Consider the following 22,580-nt stretch of genomic DNA (forward strand, 5'->3'; position numbering starts at 1 on the left):
TTGAACTGCCATCCTTCTGGTTAGCAATCAAGTGCCTTAGGCACTACACTACCAGAGCTCCTACACTTGGTAGGTGATGTGAAGACAAATTTGCTTTTGAGGACAGGGTCTTATTGATTGCCTTTGGGGTAACCAACCTACAGCCAGGGGCAGTGTCAGGGGCCTGGACAGCAACTAAGCAGTGCAGAGCATTAGCTTTGACATATAGAACCCTCAGCTTGAGTCTCAGGTCTGTCAATTTATAGTGATGTATCTTGGGGCAAGTTACTTACCATCTCTGTCCTTCATTTCCTCATCTGCAAAATGGACATAAGGTGTTACCCACCCTCAAAGTGTTGTTACAAGAAATAAATGAAAAGATGTATTGAAAGTACTGAGCTTCGCCCAGTAATAAGTAAATCCCATAATTCTGGCTATTATTGTTATTCCTAAACATTGACTAACAGAGGAGGGAGGCTGAATACTGAAGATAGCCCTTCTCCCTTTCCCATTCTCCCGTTTCCTGTTTTTTTCAGTGCAACATTGATGAAATACCAGCCAAGTTTGGTTCTTTCCCAGCTAGAGTCTAATCTGTAGGAAACCTCTTTTTCTGCTCTTTGTCTCTCTCTCTCTCTCTGCCCTACTCACCCTCTCTCTCTGTTGGGGAAGAAAGAATAATGCTATGCCTTCCCACCATAACCACTCTCTGGGCTGATTTAAGGCAAGAGAATCAAGGAAGGTAAACTTCTTACCCTATTTCTCCAAGGGCTTCTTGAGTGCCCACTTAGATTTTCCCAATCTTCAGTCTAGGAGGCTGGGAGCTGGAGTTGGTCCTCATGATTTCTTAGGCCTCACAATCCTAGGGGCCTCCTGGGATGCATTAAAAAGTATGAGTGACAGAACCCAACAGACCTGGAGAATAAATTAAGAACAAGCCCAGGAATCAAAATAACCATCTTGACATGAGCTTCAGGAGGAGAGGGAAAGTGCTGAGGGATTATTTCCTGCACCTCAGAGCATCCCAGAACCTTGACCGCAGCACAGCCATTTCCTTCTCACTAAGGATTTTGGAAGAACAGAAACAGAGGAGGATCCTGGCAAGAAGAGGGGCTAAAGGGGTGGGGGACTTTTGTCTCTTTTTGAGCAATGCCCCAAACCAAATACACTGCCATCGAGTTGATGCCTACTCATAGCAATCCCCATTGGGTTTCTGAGGCTGTAAATCTTTATGGAAGTAGTAAGTGAATTAAATGGGGACCATTACAAAAAGAACCAGTATGCATTCCCTTCTCTTACTCTTCCCATAAAACCATAGCCTCCAAGAGAGTGGATACTCATCTGTCTTGATACCTTATGTCCCCAGAGCCTGGAGCAATGACTGGCAGAGAAGTAGCATTAGTCAAAGTGGTTACAGTAACAGTAAATGTTTGTGGGAAGTTCCTGGATGGTGCAAACAGTTAATACACCTGACTGCTAACTGAAAACTTGGGATTTCTAGACTACCCAGAGGCATCTGGGAAGAATGACCTGGTGATCTAATTCTGAAAAATTAGCCACTGAAAGCCCTATGGAACACAGTTCTAGTCTGACACACATGGGGTCATCATGAGTCAGAGTTGATTTGATGGGAGCTCTGGTAGCATAGTGCCTAAGGCACTTGACTGCTAACCAGAAGGCTGGTGGTTCAAACCCACCAACCACTCCTCAGAAGGAAGATGGGGCAATCTACGTTGGAAGTGATACTCCCTCGGAAACCCAAGGAGGGGTCGCTATGAGTCAGGTCCGATTCCACGGCACATAACAATGACAACAACAACACACACTGTTTCAGTGAATGAAAGTGAATGTATAAATGAACTTCTCCCACTTATCAATGTAAGGGAGCAAATTTAAAAGTTGCTTATCAGTTTGGGATTCTATGAGGGACTGACAAATGTGCCATCTGGCAAGTGTTAGATGGCTGGAGGACGATGAGGGGCTATACTCTTACTGTTACTCGTGGTTCTTGTCAGTGTTGCCCTAGTACTTGGGTCCAGATTCCAACTCCCCCAGAATCAGCTTCATGTGCCCTCATACAGCACACCTAGGAAAGAAAGAGAGAAGTACGATCTATGCCAAAGTCGCAGATCCAAGCTATAGCTCCCAGGGCACTTCCTCCAAGCATTCAGGTTCTAATAACCTCTTCCCTTTACTTCCTCCAACCTTAGGGGCAGTGACTACTTCCTAAAGTTACTATTTCAGGGTTACCTCAATGCTTCCTTTGTGCTCTTACAACTCTCCAACATCCAAATAAGCAATCTCATCCATTAAAACCACTCTACTGAAATACTGAGGAAGAGGTTTCTGTTTTTTGACTAGACCCTGACTGATACACTACTTGATTCCAGGGGTCTGAGGAAATAAGATTCTAGGACTAGTTTGGTCATGTCCTTGGCCTTAAACACAGTGCCAGTGCAGAGCTCCTTGACAATGACAAGTAGGGGACTAGTTTCCGTTTGCCCAGCTGGACCCTGGCAGATAGAAAGGGGCAGTGGTTCCCAGGCAGTCTTGAATTAAAAACTTCTTTTGAAGTAGGGCCTCTGAGTCTGAGATGTCCAAGTTCTCAGGTGTAGTAGCTTTTGATATTAACCTATAGTCCTTCCTAGCTTGATCTGTCTCATGGACATCTATGTTTAAATCTCCCCAACAGAGATATAAACTCCTTGAGGGCAAAGACTATAGGTCATCCCTCATCATTCCATAGAACATCTATAGCCAGGATTAAAATGAATACTTCTCAACTCAGAATCTGAAGACCTGCATTAAGAACAGTTTCCTTTGTGGAGAGATTGGGACTCTCATACACTGTTCATGGGACTGTAAATGATACAGCCACTGTGGAAATCAGTATGATGATTCCTTAAAAAGTTGGAAATAGAAATACCATTTGATCCAGCAATCCCATTACTAGGTATATATCCTAAAGAAGTGAGAGCCAGGACACAAACAGATATATGCATACCCATCTTCATCACAGTACATTCAAAATAGCAAAAAGGTGGGAACAACTTGAGTGTTCATCAGCAGAAGAATGGATAACCAAACTATGGTATATACACACAATGGACTACTATGCAGCACTTAAGAATAATGCAGAATCTGTGAAACACTAAATAATGTGGATGAACTTGGAAGGCATTATGCTAAGTGAAATAAGTCAATCACAGAAGAACAAATATTGTATTAATTCACTATTATAAAACATCAAGGAAAGGTTTATATATGGAAGGAAACATTCTTTGTTGGTTACCAGAGATGGAAGTGGAGAGGAAGGAACACAGCTAGAAAGGTAAAAGACAAGTATTGATTTGGGTGAAGGGAAAGGCAATGTACCAAAAGAGAGTGACCACCACAATAACACTAAGGAAAAGGAAGACAGAGAGGGGCACAAGAGGCACAAACAAAAATAAACACTTTTCCACATACAATACGGAGCTATCAGTGAAAATAAACATTATTTTGTGAGTAAATAGATAGATAGACAGGCTGAATGCTCAAGTATGTCTAGGCAAAAGGAAATATACCCATGGTAGTGTAGTGCCTAAGGCACTTGACTGCTAACCAGAAGGTTCAAATCCACCAGCCACTCCTCAGAAGAAAGGTTGGGCAATCTACTTCCATAGTGATACTGCCTCAGAAACCCAAGGAGGGGTCACTATGCGTCAGATCTGACTTGACAGCACATAACAACAACAACAGCATACATAAGTTTGGCAGATGATATTTCTACATATATATTTGTATGTGCTGTAAGAATGTCCATATAAATAGAACTAACAGGGGGCAAAGTTATGATAACTTCTTAGGCCAAATCAACCACTTTGATGGAGCAAGTTGTTGGACCTGTGGGCTTGGGATCATGGTCACAGGGGACATCAAGCTCAACTGGTATAACATAATACACAAAAACATGGTTCTACATTCTACTTTAGTGAATAGCAACTGGGCTCTTAAAAGCTTACAAGCAGCCATCTAGATGGAACAATGAGTCTCTTCTGATCCAGAGCAAAGAAGAATGAAGAAAACCAAAGGCACATGGAAACAATTAGTCCAAGGGACCAGTGGACCATGCAAACTTCAGCCTATATGACCATGAGACTAGAACTAGATGGTGCCTGAATACCACTGTCAACCACTTGGTAAGGGATTAGTGCAGGAGATCCTGGATAGTGTGAGAAAACAATGTGGAACAAAACTCAAAATCATAAAAAAGACCAGGTTGACTGGTCTGATAAAGCCGAGAGTATGGTCCTGAGTTGTCTTGGGTCCAATCAAAAAAACAGAAACCCAAGTTGTTACCCTTTAGATCTGGAATTGAATTCATTCCCGTGGACAGGCATATAGGGTCAACATTTACACCAGGTAGATACACTCCTTAGACCGATCAATCATGGGAGAACAGAAGGGCAGTATTTGCACAGGGAGATAGCTCAGGGGGCAGGAATGCATAGGAAAGAAGGACACAGGGAAGAAGAGGTGATTACAGGGAAGAAGTGGGAAGAGAGCTGTTACATTGTAGGGGTTGAAGTCAATGTCATGAAGCAAAATGTGTATGAACTGCTATATGGAAAATAAATTTGCTCTGTAAACTTTCACTCAAATCACAATTAAAAAAAAATTGTAGAAAAAAGAAGAGTTTCCTCATCAGTGTAAAATAGTGACAATATGCTCATTTCACAGAATGCTCCTGCAGAACAGACAAGGCAGTGTATGAACATGTTGCCAAATTCAACTAGCTCCTCACAAAAGTGTAATCCCTATAACTGCTTGCCAACTTGATATGATAAAAAATTAATTACAGTTAATGTTGACAGTGAGTACTTGATGTAAACGCTAACAGGAAGGTCTTGCATTCATTCTCCGGTTCCTTCAGAAGCAAGGTAAATCTCTGCCTTCCTGGGCTGTGATATCTGGATCCTCCTCTTTTATAACTCATGTCTAAGAATGTGGGTCTGTGGAAAGGGAACAAAATTCTGTTTAGGGCAAAGAATGTGTGGAGTTCACTAAGCTTGTGGGCCTGCTTTTTTCCCTCCCTCTCTCTGGTCATTCTTTCTTTCCTTCTTTCCTTTCTTCTTCCTCCCACCCTTCCTCCCTTCTTCCCTACATTCCCCCCTCCTTCCCTCCCTTCCCCCCTCCTTCCCTCCCTTCCTCCTTTTTTCCTTCCCTCCTCCTTTTTTTCCTCTCTCCCTGTCTTCCTCCCTCCCTCCCTCCCTCCTTTCTTCCTTCCATTCATTAACTCAACCAGTATTTATTGGGTGTCTACCCTGCACAAAGTGTTATGCTAGGTATAAAGGTTTCAGAGATAAGAAGCAAGTGTCATTTTTCAAGGAGGGTACAGTCTATGTGAGACACGATGAGTAAAGGCACTTAAATTTTGCTAAATGATAGAGATTATCTTCTGACTTATTTAAAAGAAAAGACCAGAAAGAGAGCAGGGAAATTAAGGAAGACTTCTGTAAGATGTAACTTCCTGAATTGACTCTTAAGGGACGAGTGAGTGCCAGTTAGGAGAGGTGAAGGAAGGCCATTCCAGGCATGGAGGGCGGCATGAAAAAGGACATAGGGTAGATTTTGGAAGCTGCGGAAGAAGAAAAGCAAGCAGTTTCATGTTGCTAGGGCATTAAGTTCAAGGCTCACACAAGTAGGAAAGATGACAAGAGAGGCAAGCCGGGCTCACCAGATTTGGTAGCTTGGACTTAACCATGTAGAAAATGGTGCAGTGCCTTGGGAGGATTCTTAAACATGAGCGTGACATGGTCAGACTTGATTTTTGGATGTGTTGCTCTCCAGCTGATTACCACAGGGGTCACAAGGTTGAGTACAGAGACTGCTGAATCTAATTGTCCAGCTAAATCCTACGCACCAGAAGAATCTCAGATTATAGGTCACTTAGAGAGATCTTTCTTGACCACTTTGAATTAAACCCATCTTTCACCTCATTATTACTTGACACTGCATCTTTATTTCTTTCTTAGCACTTATCCCATATATTTATTTGTGTGTTTACTTTTTAAATATCTACTTATCCCTAGACTACCTGTTCTAGAGTGGAAGTTCCATGAGGGCAGGGATCAATTCTATGTAATCAATATATAGTGCTTGACAATAAATATGTGTCAAATAGATAAATGGATGCATGGGTCTGTAAATGCTGGGGACAGCTAGGAAAGTACTGGTTAGAAAAATACTGAGGAGGTAAAAATGTCATGGTGGGTGAGTGTTCCATATGGAGTAAATGGGAGAATTTAAGGCTGTTTTCTTAATAGTGTTTCACTGCTATTCATAAGGTTTTCACAGGCCAATTCTTTGAGAAGTGGAGGGCCCCTTCCTTCTTCCAAGTCTGTCTCAGTCTAGAAGCTCCACTGAAACCTGTGCACCATAAGTATCCCTGCTGGCATTTGAAACACCAGTGACATAGCCTCCAGCCTCACAGCAAAACGCAAGCCACCACAGTACAACAAACTGAGAGACAAGTTTGTCTCTCTTATCTGTTCCAACCTGCTCTGCTCATTTCCTGGTCTCCCTCAGCTGCTCCAAACCCCACTCTTTCTTAGCCACTCCAAACCTGCTGTCTTGCTTTCTGGACTGCCCTAGCCATTCCAACACCCACCTGCCACACCTGGCTTGCCCTGGCTACTCCAACACCCACCTGCTGTGCCCAGCTCACTTCCTGGCCTGCCCTAGGAATGCTCCTTGGAAGAGAGAATGGCCAGACTTTGTCTCATCTACTTTGGTCATGTTGTCAGAAGGGACCATTCTCTGGAGAAGGATATCATGCTTGGTAAAGTGAAGGGTCAACGAAAAAAGGGACAGGTCCTCAACAAATGGACTGACACAATGGCTGCAACAATAGGCTCAGGTATAACAGGGATCATAAGGCTGGCACAGGACCAGGCAGTGTTTCATTCTGTTGTACATAAGATCACTATGAGTCAGAGATGACTCAATGGCACCTAACAACAACAATAACAAAGGCTGTTAGTTCATTCATGTAGCACATATTAATTGAACATTAATATAATTTAACAATGAACAAAAAGATAGGCATAATTCACATACATAATCATGCAAATAAATTCAAATTTAGAAAGTTAGATGAATGCCATGCATGTAAGATAAAGGATGCTACAGAGGTCCTAACCTACACTGTAGGATAAAGCATTGCTGCCTAGGGGAAGTGATGTTTGTGCTGAACTATAAAGGATAACTAGGAGTTAACTAGATGAAAAGGGAAAGAAGAGTTCCATGTGGAACAGCTAAGGAACAGCATGTGCAGAAGCCCCAAGATAGAAGGAGGCACCACTAACTCTAAGGAAGTGCAGAAGGTCAATGAGGGCATAACACAGAGAGTGTGGTGGGAGGTGACATGAGATGAAATTGAGGGGACAGACTCTATGCTTGCACATCTGGTTATGTTAACAACCAAGTAATCACTATAAGAGGGATCCTCTATGTCACCTAGGCAGATTTCCAGCAGTTCATGATGTCAGATATAAAAATGAAGGGCAAAACCTGGGCTGGAGATAATTCAGATGTGTACAATTCCATCAGTGTATGAGTGGTAGGAGGAGCTCTGGTAGCATAGTGGCTAGGACACTTGACTGCTAACCAGAAGGCTGGTGGTTCAAACCCACCAGACACTCCTTGGAAGGAAGATGGGGCAATCTACTTCCATAGGATACTGCCTTGGAAACCTAAGGAGGGGTCGCTATGAGTCAGGTCCAACTTGACGGCACATAACAACAACAACAACAACATGAGTGGTAGGTAAAATAATGGGTGATATCACCAAGGGCAGCTATGTATAGTAAGAATAGCAGTGGGATTTGATAGAAGTCTGGGGTCGGGGGGATGTGTATAACAGGGAAACAACAATATTGCTGTATTGTTGTGTTAGGTGTCATCGAGTCAGCTGTGACTCATAGTGACACTATATATAACAGTTCTGAGCTATCCTCACAATCCTTGCTGTGCTTGAGCCCATCATTGCAGCCACCATGTCAATCCATCTTGTTGAGGGACTTCTTTTTCACATACCCTCTACTTTATCAAGCACAATATATTTCTCCAGGGACAGGACCCTTCTGACAACATGACCACAGTATGTGAGATGGAAGTCTGGCCATTATCACTTCTAAGAAGCATTCCATCTGCACTTCTCCCAAGACAGATTTTGTTCATTCTTCTGGTAGTCTATGGTATTTTCAGTATTCCTTACCAATGCAACAATTCAAAGGCATCAACTCTTCTTCAGTCTTCCTTATTCATTGTCCAGCTTTGACATGTTTATGAGGTGATTGAAAATATCATGGTGTGGGCTAGGCACACCTTAGTCTTCAAAGTCACATATTTGCTCCTTAACACTCTAAAGAGGTCTTTTGCAGCAGATTAGTCCAGTGCAATATGACGTTTGATTTCTTGACTGCTGCTTTCATGGGAAGGAGTTCTGGTGGCATAGTGGATAAGGCATTTGTCTGCAACTAGAAAGTCAATGGTTCAAACCCACCAGCAGTTCTGTGTAAGAAAGATAGGGCAATCTACTTCCATAAAGATTTACAACCTGGAAAACCCGATGGGGGTCACTATGAGTCAGAATCAACTTGATGGCAGTGAGTTTGGTTTTGGTTGGCTTCCATGGGTGTTGATGGTAAAATGAAATCTCTGATAACTTCAGTCATTTCTCCATTCATCAAGATGTTGCTTTTTTGGCCCAGTTGTAAGGACTTTTGTTTTCTTTATGTTGAGGTGTAATCTATACCGAATGAAGGCTGTAGTCTTTGATCTTCATCAGTAAGTGCTTCAAGTCATCTTCACTTTAAGCAAGCAAGGTTGTGTCATCTGCATATTGCAGATTGTTAATGAATCTTCCTCCAATCCTGATGCCATATTCTTCTTCGTATAGTCCAGCTTCTCAGATTATTTACTCAGCATAAAAATTGAATAAGTATAGTGAAAGGATACAATCCTGACACACACCACACACCCTTCCTGATTTTAAACCATGTAGTATCCCCTTGTTCTGTTCAAATGATGCCTCTTGTATATGTATCAAGGTTCCTCATGAACAAAATTAAATGTTCTGGAATTCCCATTCTTTGCAATGTTATCCATAGTTTGCTATGATCCACACAGTCAAATGCCTTTGCACAGTCAATAAAACACAGGTAAATATCTTTCTGGTATTCTTTGCTCTCAGCCAAGATTCCTCTGCACATCAGCAATGATATCCCTCATTCCACATCCTCTTCTGAATCCAGCTTGCATTTCTGGAAGTTCCTTGTCAATATACTGCTACAGCCCTTTTTGAATTATCTTCAGCAAAATTTTACTTGTGTATGATATTAATGATAATGTTCTATAATTTCCACATTCTGTTGGATTGCATTTATGTGGAATGGGCACAAATATGTATTTCTTCCAGTCAGTTGGCCAGGTAGTTGTCTTCCAAATTTCTTGCCATACATGAGTAAGTGCCTCCAGAGCTACATCTGTCTGCTGAAACATCTCAATGTGTATTCCTTAAATTCCTGCAGCCTTGTTTTTTGCCAATTCCTTATAACTCCACTATAGAGAAACAAAAAGTATAATCCAAAGGTGTAAGGGACCAGGAGGCAAGACTCTCATGGAAAACCTCTTAAAGAGGGAGAACATAATACACTTCATGCACCCAACATCTATCTATCACCACCCATTACCAAGCATTTGAGTGCATGCTAAGCATATAATGAAATAATCAGTGAATGGCAAGGGGAGAAATGGAAGAAACCAGAATAGCAAGCATGACTATTTTTGAGACATTTCATTGAAAACAAGAGGAAGAAAGAGTTTCATAATCAAGGGAACAACATTTGCTATTGTTGGTTTGTTTTGTTTTGTCTGATAGGGAGTGGGGACTAAGATAAATTTAATTGCATTTCTCAGTCCAGGGGAAGGGAGAGGTAAATAATACAGAAGAAATGGGAGGATCATTTATGGAGTAGGATTCCAGAACAGGTAGGATGAGGGAGCAATGAGAAATGAATGAAAAATTTAGGCAGCACCTTTGTCTGGCTTCCATGTCTTTTCTCCACTTATCCTTAGGAGAAGAAGAAGCCTAAGGTACAGAGATACCAAGGAGCATGCAGAAGAGTTGGGCTAAAACCCAATGCAAAATACTGCTCCTCAGCAAGCCAACTCCTTTCATCCTTAGTCTAGAAGGTCTAATGTATCCAGGTAAGCCATAACCTCAGGATTGCTGAGTGATGCTGTGTGCAGAGCTGAGGTAGAAAGTTGGAACATGCACCTAAGACAATGAGATTCCATGGTTCTTTGATGTTTTCTCCAGGAGCAGTTTGAGGTAGAGACCTTGGTCTTTATTCCAGAAAGGCACCAGGCCAGGTAGAACAGCTGGGAGGTTACGGAGGGAGATCACAGGCCTGTGAGCACTTGTGCTGGGGACCAACAATAACATTGGGCTGAGAATGTCAGAGACTGATTAACATTGGGTAGGCCATGTCTTAGTGGAAAGGTAGTTGGCTCAGCATGATTTGAAGGGCACCTCAAAACAGCCACTGTACCTCCCACTACTGCCCTGCCAACACTCAAACTCCCACCTGACACTCCATTGGGCTATATAAAAAAATCCCCAGGTAGTGTAATGGAAATTTTTGCAGTTACACATTGAACCATTGCCACTTAGCACAGGGCAGAATCACAAGGGATCAGGCAGGTGGAAAAGGAGAAAGTGAGGGAGTATGTGACTTGGGGGTTCCATAGTGGAGAATCCTGGGAATCTGTGAAATAACCATCACAACAGCACCTCACATGTGCAAAGCATTTTTCTGTGACATGGGCATGTTGTTAGTTTCCATTGAGTTTGCTCCTACTCGCGAAGACCTTATATAGAGCAGAGTGAAATGTTGCCTGGTCTTGTGCCATCTTCATGATCATTTGTATATTTGAGTACATTGTGGCTATTGAGGGTTTCCCTCATTTTCACTGGCATTTATTTACTGAAACATTAATTAAACTTTTGTGCAAGTTGCTACATAGACAAAGATAGGGTTCCTGTCCTTGAGGAACTCACAAAGGGCTCTAAACAGATAAGTTACTGCTTGATGCAGTCAGTGCTATAACAGAGACTATTCACAAGACTATGGGACCATAGTGCCTAAGGCACTTGACTGCTAACCAGAAGGCTGGTGATTCAAACCCACCAGCTACTCCTCAGAAGGAAGGTTGGGCAATTTACTTCAGTAGTGATACTGCCTCAGAAACTCAAGGAAGGGTTTCTATGAGTCAGGTCTGACTCCACGGCACATAACAACAACAACATGGGACCATGGGAAAAATATCCCTACATTTTAAGGCTTTGAGTATTGTTGCATGTAGCAAGGGTTCTGAGCAATGAGCCTCTATCTTTTTCTGTTCTATCCCTATTCCTCAGAGCCCTGTAAGGGTGAAGAAATTATTAAAGAAAATCTTAAGATCTTTCCAAATGGTCACTTCTGCAAAGTATACACTTTTGGACATCAGGTTTCCCCTAGAGCTTCACAGAGCTCTAAATCCCTTTACTGTAAGATAAGTCCTCTTCAGCCCTGGGAACGTCTCTGTTCCCTAGTCTGAGTATCTTCACCCTCAGGAACTTGCTTGGCTCTGGCCAGGCAGTCTTGTCTTCCCTATCCACACCCACTGCTCCCTACCCAAGTTCCTGCAGAAGTGTCTCTAGACAATGCAAAAGGCCTTTGCTTATGAAGTTTCAAACCTTTTCCTGGTTCACACCTTGCCCCCAGCCCAATTATGGGGCTCCTACTCATTTCTGGCTTCCGGCCTCAAGATCCACCCAGTCCATAGCTACATGCAAAGCCACATGCAAAGATGGTCACATAGTGGGCAGTCAGATCCTCTTCAGCGCAGGAAGGAAGACTGCACCCACCTGGGGGCACTTGGTGGTGACTCACCCAGTGGAGTACACTCCTCCACACCGGACACAGGAAAGAGAAAAATCCTTCCATTACAGGGACCCAGTTCAAAACCTCAAACCATAAGGGCCATCTCTATCTGCAGCCAGCAGGCTCTTTCCTAATTCTTATTCCTGTCTGTCCTACAGCCTAAAAAAGTGTGTCTCCATTTTTTAAAACCACCAAGACCTTGCCCATGGATTTTTTCCTATAGAAACATCTTTACCTGGTTACCTCTTATGCTTCCTCCCTACAATCTCCCTCTGACCACTCATTGGCTCCTATAGCACCTGGATTTACCCCTTTTGAGAGACTTACCCCATAACATGATGATTCCCAACTTATCTGATTGCTTTCCCCAAAAGATTTTAAGTTCCTTGAGGGCCAGGATTCTTGTCTTATTCAAGGTTGTAAACCTAATGTACCTGACTTATAGTAGGTAATCAATAAATATGAACTGAGATGGGAAAAAATGAAAACCATAATATACAAACAACAAGAATAATTGTTCATGGAGGAAGTAGAAGGTACAAGACATTGTTCTCTTCAATTTTCTTTACTAGCACCTAAGGCACTTGACTGCTAACCAGAAGATTGGTGGTTCAAACCCACCAGCCACTCCTCAGAAAGAAGGTTGCACAATCTACTTTCATAGAGATACCACCTTGGAAACCCAAGGAAGGATCTCTACGAGTCAGAGACAACTCAACGGCACATAACGACAATGACAGCCACTGCCCAGCCAAAACCAATGGTTCTCAGCTCATGGCCTCAGACTAGCAGCATCAACATTACCTGAGAACTTCTTAGAATCACAGATTCTTGGTCCCATTTCAGATCTATTGATTCAGAAATTCAGGACACTGGTTTCAGCAGTCTGTGTTTTAACAAGCCCCCAGAGTGATTCTGATGTATGCTTAAGTTTGAAAACCACTATTTTAGAACTAGGACCAAACATTGGCCATAACATTCAACAAGGTGAGTACTAAACATGAGAAACAAAACATACACTTATCTCAATATTCTCAGCCAACCAGACACTTCGTCATTTCATTCCTCCATCTGCTTACAGCAGCTGTTATAGATCAGCAGCAGGCAAAGCACAAAAATTTGTTCAGTTCTGTTTAATAGATGAAAACACCAATAAATTAAAAAATATTTTAAACATTTTAATAGATTAATTTATTTTAATAGATTGAAAAATAACAACTCATCACCTGATAATATATTTATACAGGGCAGAGTCTGTTAGGATTCTAGCCCAAGGCTCTTTCCATGTAACACAAAGTCATTCAGAAGCTGAGTAAAATCAAGCACAAGAGAATTGATGTTTGGGAGCCAGAAGTGTGAATACATCTTTCCCTTCACACAGACGCTGGCTGATCTAGTAAATAAATAACTGTCCAGGAGAGCTCCTGAGGGTTTGGGTTCCTAAGGATCCCAGATCAGTCCTTTAGGGTAATTTAGGACAGTAGCCTGCACAGCTATGTTGGAAAAACAAGGCAGATATATATATATATTTTTTAAACTTCTACTTTTCTAGTAGTGAAGACCCCTCAAGCCCTGTAGGAAGCCTTGTGGGCAGATGCAGAGGTCCTAACCTAAACATGTAAGCCTCAATAGACTAGGCAACAAAAGTTCTGGAAAATGGGGACAAAACTGGACTACTGAAGATTGTCTGTGCTTGGGTGTTGCTTGGCGCCCCCTTGTGTTCAGTGCCTGCACTCAAAAGAGCAGAAAGCAACAAGGATGAAAAAAAGGGTGGTCAAATGATTACAGTCATTGTGCACAGAGAGCCATTGTGGCCAGAAAGAAAAGTCACTGGAGTAGGCGGGATGTGTGTGGCCACGCTGCTGGCCATCTAGGAGGTGCCAAAAGCCCCCTGGATGCCTTCCCAATCTTGATGCTCTCAGAATTCACTAACTGAGACGTTTTGCCTAGAATGCATACAGGTGGAAGATGTACCCAAACTCACCCAACTGCCACCACCAGGAAGATGGATCACATTGTCCCTCATGCTCAGGGTTTGACCAGCGGGCTTTTTCTCCTGACTTACTGCCCAAGCCAGAGGCTTACAATTTTTTTTTTTTTAAGGGAAATTAACTGTTCTGCTGAAGACAGTTTGGGCCCCTGAGGAGACATTGCAAGGCAGTTCTGAATGTGCTAAGTCAGTGGGTGATAATGGGCACTGTGTGCCCAGCAAAGGCACTTCCCACCCTTTGCCATAAATAGTTCTTAACTGGTTCACACAGAGGCCCAGCTGTTGGACCATCCTTCTCTGCCCACTTCCTCTGATTCCCACCCCTAGGACTCTACCGTCATCTTGCCAGATCACCAAATCATGTCCCTGGTGTGAAAAGATGCCCCTTATCCCCTGACCACAATACCTTCAGCGTAAACCTGTGAAACCATTATCAAGGTCCCAAGGTGAGTTCTGGCTGTAGAACTGGGCTCCCACAGAAAGCAGCATTAATTAGAGCATTATGCTTTGGTTAGGTCCTGACTCCTCTTCATATGAGCTGGGTCAAATAATCATACCAAATCACTAAAACTCTCCAAGCCCCGGTCTCTTCATTGGAAAAATGGAATTCTCAGCCCTGAAATTACCCCAACATGGATCTAGGTTTTGTATAGAGTTGAGTCTATATAGGCAACTGCCCTCTTGCCTCTAATCCTTCACACATGCTGTTCCCACTGCCTGGAACACTTTTCTACCTTCTCTTTTTCACTCACTTAACACCTCTTTATCCTTCCATCAGAGCCTGGCCTTCTCCAAGAACCCTCCTGTGGCCCCCTGAACCTGAGCTATGTTCTCTTCAGTGGTCCTATACCCTATACTTCTCTGGTTCCAGCAGTGATCATGTGGAACTGTAATTGCCTGTTTCCTGGTTTGTGCTCCTATAAACCTTGTGGGCTTATTATAGTAGGGATCACATCTGCCTGATTTGCCTCAACATCCACAGTGCCTAGTACAGTGCCTGGCACAGAGTACATGCTCAATAAGGATATATTTCAATAGATGGATGGGCTCAGAATGAAACACCAGCTGGGGCCAGAGGCAGAGGCTGAGTCAGGAAGGCATCTAAGGCAAAATATTCACTTAGCCATGGCATGAACACATTCTGCAGCCCTGTAAGGTCAGGCCTGGCCTCATGGGTATGTGTACTGGTGAGGTCTTAGCCAGTCATTTGCAGAGCACTGGACTCTTAGGTCCCTGGGTGGCAAACAGTTTTTACCTGATTACTAACCTAAACTCTGGTGGCATAGTGCCTAAGGCACTTGACTGCTAACCAGAAGGCTGGTGGTTCAAATCCGCCAGCCACTCCTTGGAAGGAAGGTTGGATAATCTACTTCCATACTGATACTGCCTCGGAAACCCAAGGAGGGGTCGCTATGAGTCAGGTCCAACTTGACGGCATATAACAACAACAACACTAACCTAAAGGCTGGCAGTTCAAACTCACTCAGCAACACTGTGGAAGAAAGGTGCCCCAGAAGTAGTGCACCAATGCATCCATTTCTGTAAAGACTACAGGTAAGACAATCCTATGGAGCAGTTCTACTCTGTAACATATAGGGTCACCATGAATCAGAATCAAATCAACTTGGTGGCAACAGGTTTGGGTTTTTTGGACTATTGAGTGAGAGGAGAAACCTTAGGGGTCATTCAGGCCAGGAGCCCACAGACAGAGCTCTTGGCCCCACTCTGCCTCACTTTAACCAGAGAAACTCAGCTTTTATCATTTTGTATTTGTCGTTCTCAACGTGATTTTGTTTAAAAATACGGTTCTGTGGATAAAAAGGAGAGAAAAAGAGACACATAAAAAACCACTGATTTAGCCCTGTACACTCATTTTACGGATGAGGAAACAAAGATCCAGGGAGGAGAGGAGCTATTCCCAAGGTCACACAGTATCAGTGTATAAAGACCTGGACCCCAAGTCTTTATACCCACTCTTTTTCAGAGGGAGGGAATGAAAGATGGAGTGTGGAGCTGAGAGTCTGAGAGTAGACTGATCAGACCCAAAGCATCCCCAGATAATAATGTCCCCTTCGGGAATGATCAGCCACACCGTTGAGCATCACACACTCACTCTCATCCACCTGTGGTAGGCTTCCTTGGAAGTGGACTCAGGAAAGGGTGGTAGTGGAAGCTCAGAGGGCCTGACCGTGGTCGAGGTAGCATATGCCCATAAACATGCACACACTCACCACCTGCACTCAGAGGCTAGCTCCCGCCAAACCTCCCTGCCTGGCCTTAACCAACTGTCCCTGGGACTGTTGTCTCCTTAGGCCATGGAGGGCTGAACCAGTTGGGAGGGGCTTTTGTGAATGGCAGACCCCTACCAGAAGTAGTGCGCCAACGCATCGTAGACCTGGCCCACCAGGGCGTGAGGCCCTGTGACATCTCCCGCCAGCTCCGCGTCAGCCATGGCTGCGTCAGCAAGATCCTTGGCAGGTAAGCACAAAATTCACCCTGCATGCTACCAAGACTTCCTTCTGCAGTTCACCCTGTGGCCTTCTTCCTCTCCAGAATTCAAGGTTAGCTCCCTAATACACAGATTTGGTGCCAGAACTTAAGAAGGGTGTCCTGAGTTTGTGGGCCTCATGTTTTCTCAGCAATTCCACCACCCCACCTTCTATCCTGCTGCTCTTCTATTTTTTTTTTTTTTCTTTGTCCTTCTCTCCTTCTTTGTCCATTTCTCCTTCCTTTGGTTTCTTCACCTTCCCTTTCCTCCTTCACCTTATTTCTCATTTTCTGTGTAAGTTTCTCTGCTCCTGAAGCAGGAGAATCTTAGCTTCTGTTCTCCAAATACCTTCTCCTGGTAAGACTTAGGGAAGAGGACCCACTAGAGAAGGAACACACCATTAGAGGTGGCTACCTAGGCCTAGCCTCTACAAGAAGGAGGTCTGAATTTGTGCTTCTCAAACCATAATTTTCAGAGCTCCTGCAAAAGAATCATTACAATTGCTTAATTAAATGCAGATTTCTAAGCCCAGCAAAAAGGAGCTCTGGTAAGCTAATGGGTAAGGCATTTGGCTGCTAACCAGAAGATCAGAGGTTCAAACCCACCAGCTGCTCTGCAGGAGGAAGATGAGGCAATCTACGTCCATAAAGATTTACAGCCTTGGAAACCCAGTGGGGGTGGCTATGAGTCAGAATCAGCACAATAGCAGTGGGCTTTAGGCCCAGCCCAGGCCTACCTCTCTGGGAGGCAGACCTGGATGCCATAATTTTTATGGTATAACCAGGTGATACTTACAAATGTTAAGGATTGAGAACCACTGAGCTACAAGGCCCTGGAGTGATTCACAGCTCTGGCTGCACATTAGACTCACTTGGGGAGCCTTAATTAAAATGATTAGATGTCTAGAACCTACCCCATACCGTTAAATCAGTACTTCAAGGGAATGGGCACAAGCATTAGTGTGATTTTTAAGGTGCCTCAAGCAATTCTGGTTAGAGCTCTGGGGTACAGTAAAGCATATGACTGTTAAATAAAAGGTGAAATGTTCAAACCCACCAGCCACTCTATGGGAGAAAGATGTGGCAGTCTGCTTCTGTAAAGATTTACAGTTGGAAACTCTATGGGCAGTTTTACTCTGTCCTGTAGGGTCACTATGAATCTGAATTGACTCAATGGCAGTGTTTTTTTTGTTGTTGTTGTTGTTGTTGTTTTGGAAGCAATTCTCATGTGCAGCCAAAGTTGATAAAACTACTAACCCAAAGGGTCAGTAGGGACCAGAAGCAGCAAAGGCCTGCCTCTGTGTTGACATAGCCACACATTGTAATCTTGAAAGCCACTTCCACTGTAAATGCCCCCACACCTGAGAATTCCAGATTTAAATCAATTCAGTGTATGATCTCTCTTCCCTAACTCATGTGTAGATTTAAAAGGCGTTCTGGTTTGACAAGGGAAAGAGGCCTGACCTGTAATGGAACTGTGGAAAGCTCTGGCTGCTTGCCTGAAGTTGTCAGGGAAAAGTGTGGTCTTTTACTGGGGTCAGGAGAAGGGATTCTTGAGATAGGCTGGGATGTTCCAAAGAGGGAGGCTGATCTCTGGATGGTAGAGACAAGTAAAAAGAATTTTGAAGAACCAGACTTTATCCCCAAGCTGAAGAGACTAGAGACCGTGACAAGCCAGGGAGAATATCCTGACATAGACCATTGATCTATCAAACCAGCTAGTTGGGGCAGGGAGGGAGTTGAAGGGAAAAAGTAGACCCCGGAAGAATAGGCTCAGTTGAAGGAATAGGACCTGCCCGGGATAAAAGCCAAGTTGAGATTCCGAAGTCCATAAAGAAAGTAGCTTCAACTGGAACCAAGTAACTTGGTAGAAAAGAGTCTCATTTCAACAGTGATGGGGGTAGGGGTGAGGGCTGTGTCTTAGTCTTGTCTGTGGTGGAAAGGAACGGTGAAGAAATAAGACAGAGTAGAGAGCCCAGTGATACTAGCTTACCTTCCAGGTAGGGATAGAACCAGGATGGTCAAGGAGGATAGTGAGTAATGTTCTAGCCAAAAGAAGTGTGAATGAAGAGACTACTGTGAACCTTTTCTTAGAAAGAAAGTCTTTTATAGACCATAAGATGGCTCCTGCAGGTGCTCTGCTACTAGAAATTGGCTAGAGTGAAGCAAAGGAGAGAAACCAGGCATCTCAGGGTGAGGTCTTTAGCAGAGTGTTCTGATTGAACAACAGCATAAACCTACCCAAGCAAGGGAAACAGTCCTGGGAACATCAAGTGTTTGAGGCCAGCCTTAGGGGTATGTTTCAGCCTCTGAAGGGAATGAGAGTTTTGGGTTCAATATCTGCCCAAAGATCCCACCTGCTTATTGGCTAATTCTTCGGGGTTCTCTATTGGAGTAGGTACTACGAGACTGGCAGCATCCGGCCTGGAGTGATAGGGGGCTCCAAGCCCAAGGTGGCCACCCCCAAGGTGGTGGAGAAGATTGGGGACTACAAGCGGCAGAATCCTACCATGTTTGCATGGGAGATCCGAGACCGGCTCCTGGCTGAGGGGGTCTGTGACAACGATACTGTGCCCAGCGTCAGTTCCATCAATAGGTAAGAGACAGAGAGCAGCCTTTGGGATCAGACTGGGGATTACTGGGCTTCAGAAGAATTGTGAAAGAATCTGATGAAGGGACTGACTTGGGTAGAATAGAGCTTGCAAAGGGGACTTGTGCTGAAGAATCATACAGGGAGTACCCCAGGCACAGCACAGGTATCATATTTGCCTGCCTCCTCAACAGTTCCATTTTATAGTCATCCCCCAGGGCACTCTTCCTTCCCTGGTGGAATACTATCAGCAGTCCTTTGTCATACTCCAAATCCTCTTTAATTCAATAAAAATCCTTTTGAATTGGTGGTTTACCCTAACCTGGCCCTCATTCAAAGGAGCTCTGGTGGCATAGTGACTAAGCGTTTGACTGCTAACCAGAAGGTTGGTGGTTCAAACCCACCAGCCACTTCATGGACAATCTACTTCCATAAATATTTATGGGGTCGGGGATGATGAGTTAGAATCGACTCAATGGCAGTGAGTTTGGTTTTTTTTTTTTTTTTTTTGGCTCTCATTCAAGCATTCATTCATTTATTTAGTCATTCAATTATTCATTCCCTACCTCCTTCAATCATTTACTCACTCATTCACTCATTCACACATAATTCACTCATTATATGCTAGATCCTGAGGGCACATGATCCCTGTCCTTTCACAGCTTACAACCCAATAGGAAGACAGACAATAGTCTAGCAACCACACAAATAATTGTAAGAGTGCAACTCTAAGTCCTGCTTAGGAGAGTAACCTGAGGGTCTCTGAGCTACCATAGGGTGATTTGGTTTTGGGAGGTTATGAAAGACCTCTTCCTGAGGAAGAAACAATGAGTAAGAGTTAACTAGGTGAAAAGAGGAGGGAAAAGAGCTCTGAGTAGAAGGAATAGCATATGCAAAGGTCCTATGGCTAATAAGATTGTATACAAGAAGCTGAAAGATGGCTGGAGATGCCCTCAGAGGCTGCCATTCAAGGGCTGATAGTTTTGTTGCATATTCTTGCTTTTGACCTATGAGTAATGCAAGCCTCTGACAGATGTTAAGCAGGAGGCTGACTTGCATTCCACAAAGCCCACTCTGGCTGCAGTAGGGAGACTGTATTAGAAAGGAATAAGACCGGATGAGTTCAGGCAAGATGGCGGAATAGGCAGACAAGCTACACAGACCCTCTGCAACAAAGCAATGAAAAACCAATTAAAATTGATACAAAAGATGATCCTGGAACCCTGAGCTATGAAGAGAAGGATAAAGAAGTGGATTAAACACCAACTAGTAGAAGAACCTGAATGAAACAGTGAATAAGGAGACAAAGGGAGCAGCGAACTGCCAGCTGTCCTGAGGGCACAGCCATTTTGAATATTTGCCAATAGTAACCTAGGAATCAGCTCTGCTCACTAAGAAGCTCATGAGCAGGTCCATTTGGTGCCCGATGACCAGAATAGAGAACAGTGAGGAAGAGAAGGAGGTGGACATGTGGACTGCCAGTGGCTGACCTGAGGGTACAGCCATTTTGGATGTTTGCAAGAGGCAAGTGGGGCCATTTTGAATGTGTCCAAGTTGTGTTCTTACTTGAACAGTGACCTAGAAGTGGGTTCTGCCTGCTAAGGACAGCATGGGCAACTGCACTGGAGGCTGATGACTGGACATGTGTGATATTCTCCTTATTACTCTTATGCCCCACATTTTCTTGGTGAACAGGCATCTGGCCATCCCCCACCTCCACCCACCTTTTGACTGGTGGGAGTTCCATCCTGTTCTGTGCCCTGATGGAGACTGGATGCCAAGCCACATCCCTCACAGTTTTGTTTGTGTTCATTTTAAAATTATTCTTTTTATTTTCCTCCTTTCTTCCTTTTGTCCCCTTTTTCTCATGAGTTGGCTCTGACTCATAAAGACCCTATGTACAACAGAACAAAACACTGCCTAGTCCTGTGCCAGCCTTACAACCCTTGCTATACCTGAGCCCATCATGACAGCCACTGTGTCAATCCATCTCATTGAGGGCCTCCCCCTTTTTCACTCACCCTCCACTTTACTAAGCATGATATCCTTCTCCAGAGAATGGTCCTATCTCACATGACCAAAGTAGATGAGACAAAGTCTGGCCATTCTAACTTCCAAGGAGCATCCCAGCTGTACTTCTTCCAGGACATATTTGTTAGTTCTTCTGGCAGTCCATGGTACTTTCAGTATTCTTTACCAACACCACAACTCAAAAGAACTTTTTAAATATATTTTTAAATATTTTCTTCTTATATATTGCTTCCTCCCCCATCATTCCTATTTGTTTATGTGATTTGAGTTTTTTGTTCTATTGTTTTTATTTATTTATTGGTATTTTTTAAAACGATTTTTTATCTGAATGGGAAACAGCAATGATTCCCATACAAACGAACCTACATACCTGCACCTCCTGTAGCCCCATTCACTGAGTGAGGACCAGCACTTGCTTTTGCCCCAACTGACCCATGACAAATGGCAGCTGATACTAACTCAACTCACCCTCAACTGCTCTTTACAAACGATTAGCAGAGATCTGTTCACACACTCTCATTCTCTATCACATCCACCAAGGGATGGGTGGTGAGTGCCTAAGTGCTAACAACTAGTGAATAAAGAAGCACAGTACACTGGTCACACAAATATATGAAAAGAAAATAAAGGGAAAAAAAATCTTACATCAATCGTACCTACATACAACCATAAACTAAACATAAATACTGCAACACAACAATGTTGTGGAGACAACAGACCATCACAGTCCACACAAAGAAGCAAGATAAAGTAGTATAAATGAGGGCCCAGCATACAAAGCCAGAAAGCATCCCTAAGGAAGAAGCAGCACTGGAACTCCCTGATAAGGAACTCAAAAGAATTATATTTGAGTACCTTCAATGGGTTGAGAGACAGATCAAGGAAAACACTGACAAGATCAAGGAAAACAAAAAATTATAGAAAACACAGACAAAATTCTAGAAAAATTTAGGAAAATAATACAAGAATAAATTGATAAAATAAACAAAAAGTTAGAAATGACACAAAAACCACAAATAGAAATCCAGAAAATCATTACTAAGATTTCAGAAATAGATAACACTTGAATGGGCAAAGGAGTAGAATCAAATCAATGGAAGACAGAATTAATGAGATTGAAGACAAATACTTCAATATTACTTTGTTAAAGGATCAGTCAGAAAAAAAATATCAAAACAAAGTGAAGAAAGCCTAAGATTCATGTGGAACACCATCAAAAGGAATGACCTACATGTTATTGGAATTCCAGAATAGGACAAGACAGATAAAACCACAGAGAACATTTTTGAGGATTTGTTGGTAGAGAAGTTCCTCAGTATGATGAAAAACAAGAATATATCCATTGAAGAAGTTCAAAGAACCCCAAACAGGATAGACCCCAAAAGAAAATCACCAAGACATATCATCTTCAACTTGGAGGACATTATGCTGAGTGAAAGAAGTCAATCACAGAAGGACAAATATTGTATTAGTCTGTTATTGTAAAAGTCAAGGAAAGGTTTATATATGGAAGGAAATTTTCTTTGTTGGTTAC

At 43.2% G+C, this 22,580-nt stretch overlaps 1 protein-coding gene across 1 annotated transcript in view; it reads left to right on the top strand.

The window, feature by feature from the left end:
* PAX8 (paired box 8) overlaps window positions 1–22,580 on the top strand; it is a 103,069-nt gene that overhangs the window by 29,971 nt on the left and 50,518 nt on the right. The window contains exons 6-7 of the mRNA XM_007959505.1: window positions 16,251–16,416; window positions 18,824–19,021. Of these exons, the coding sequence (XP_007957696.1) occupies window positions 16,251–16,416; window positions 18,824–19,021 (364 nt within the window). The remainder of the gene's footprint in view (window positions 1–16,250; window positions 16,417–18,823; window positions 19,022–22,580) is intronic.

This window comes from Orycteropus afer, unplaced genomic scaffold (genome assembly GCF_000298275.1).
Source record: "Orycteropus afer afer isolate SDZICR_OR568_19922 unplaced genomic scaffold, OryAfe1.0 scaffold00017, whole genome shotgun sequence".
In the NCBI taxonomy this organism is placed as follows: domain Eukaryota; kingdom Metazoa; phylum Chordata; class Mammalia; order Tubulidentata; family Orycteropodidae; genus Orycteropus; species Orycteropus afer.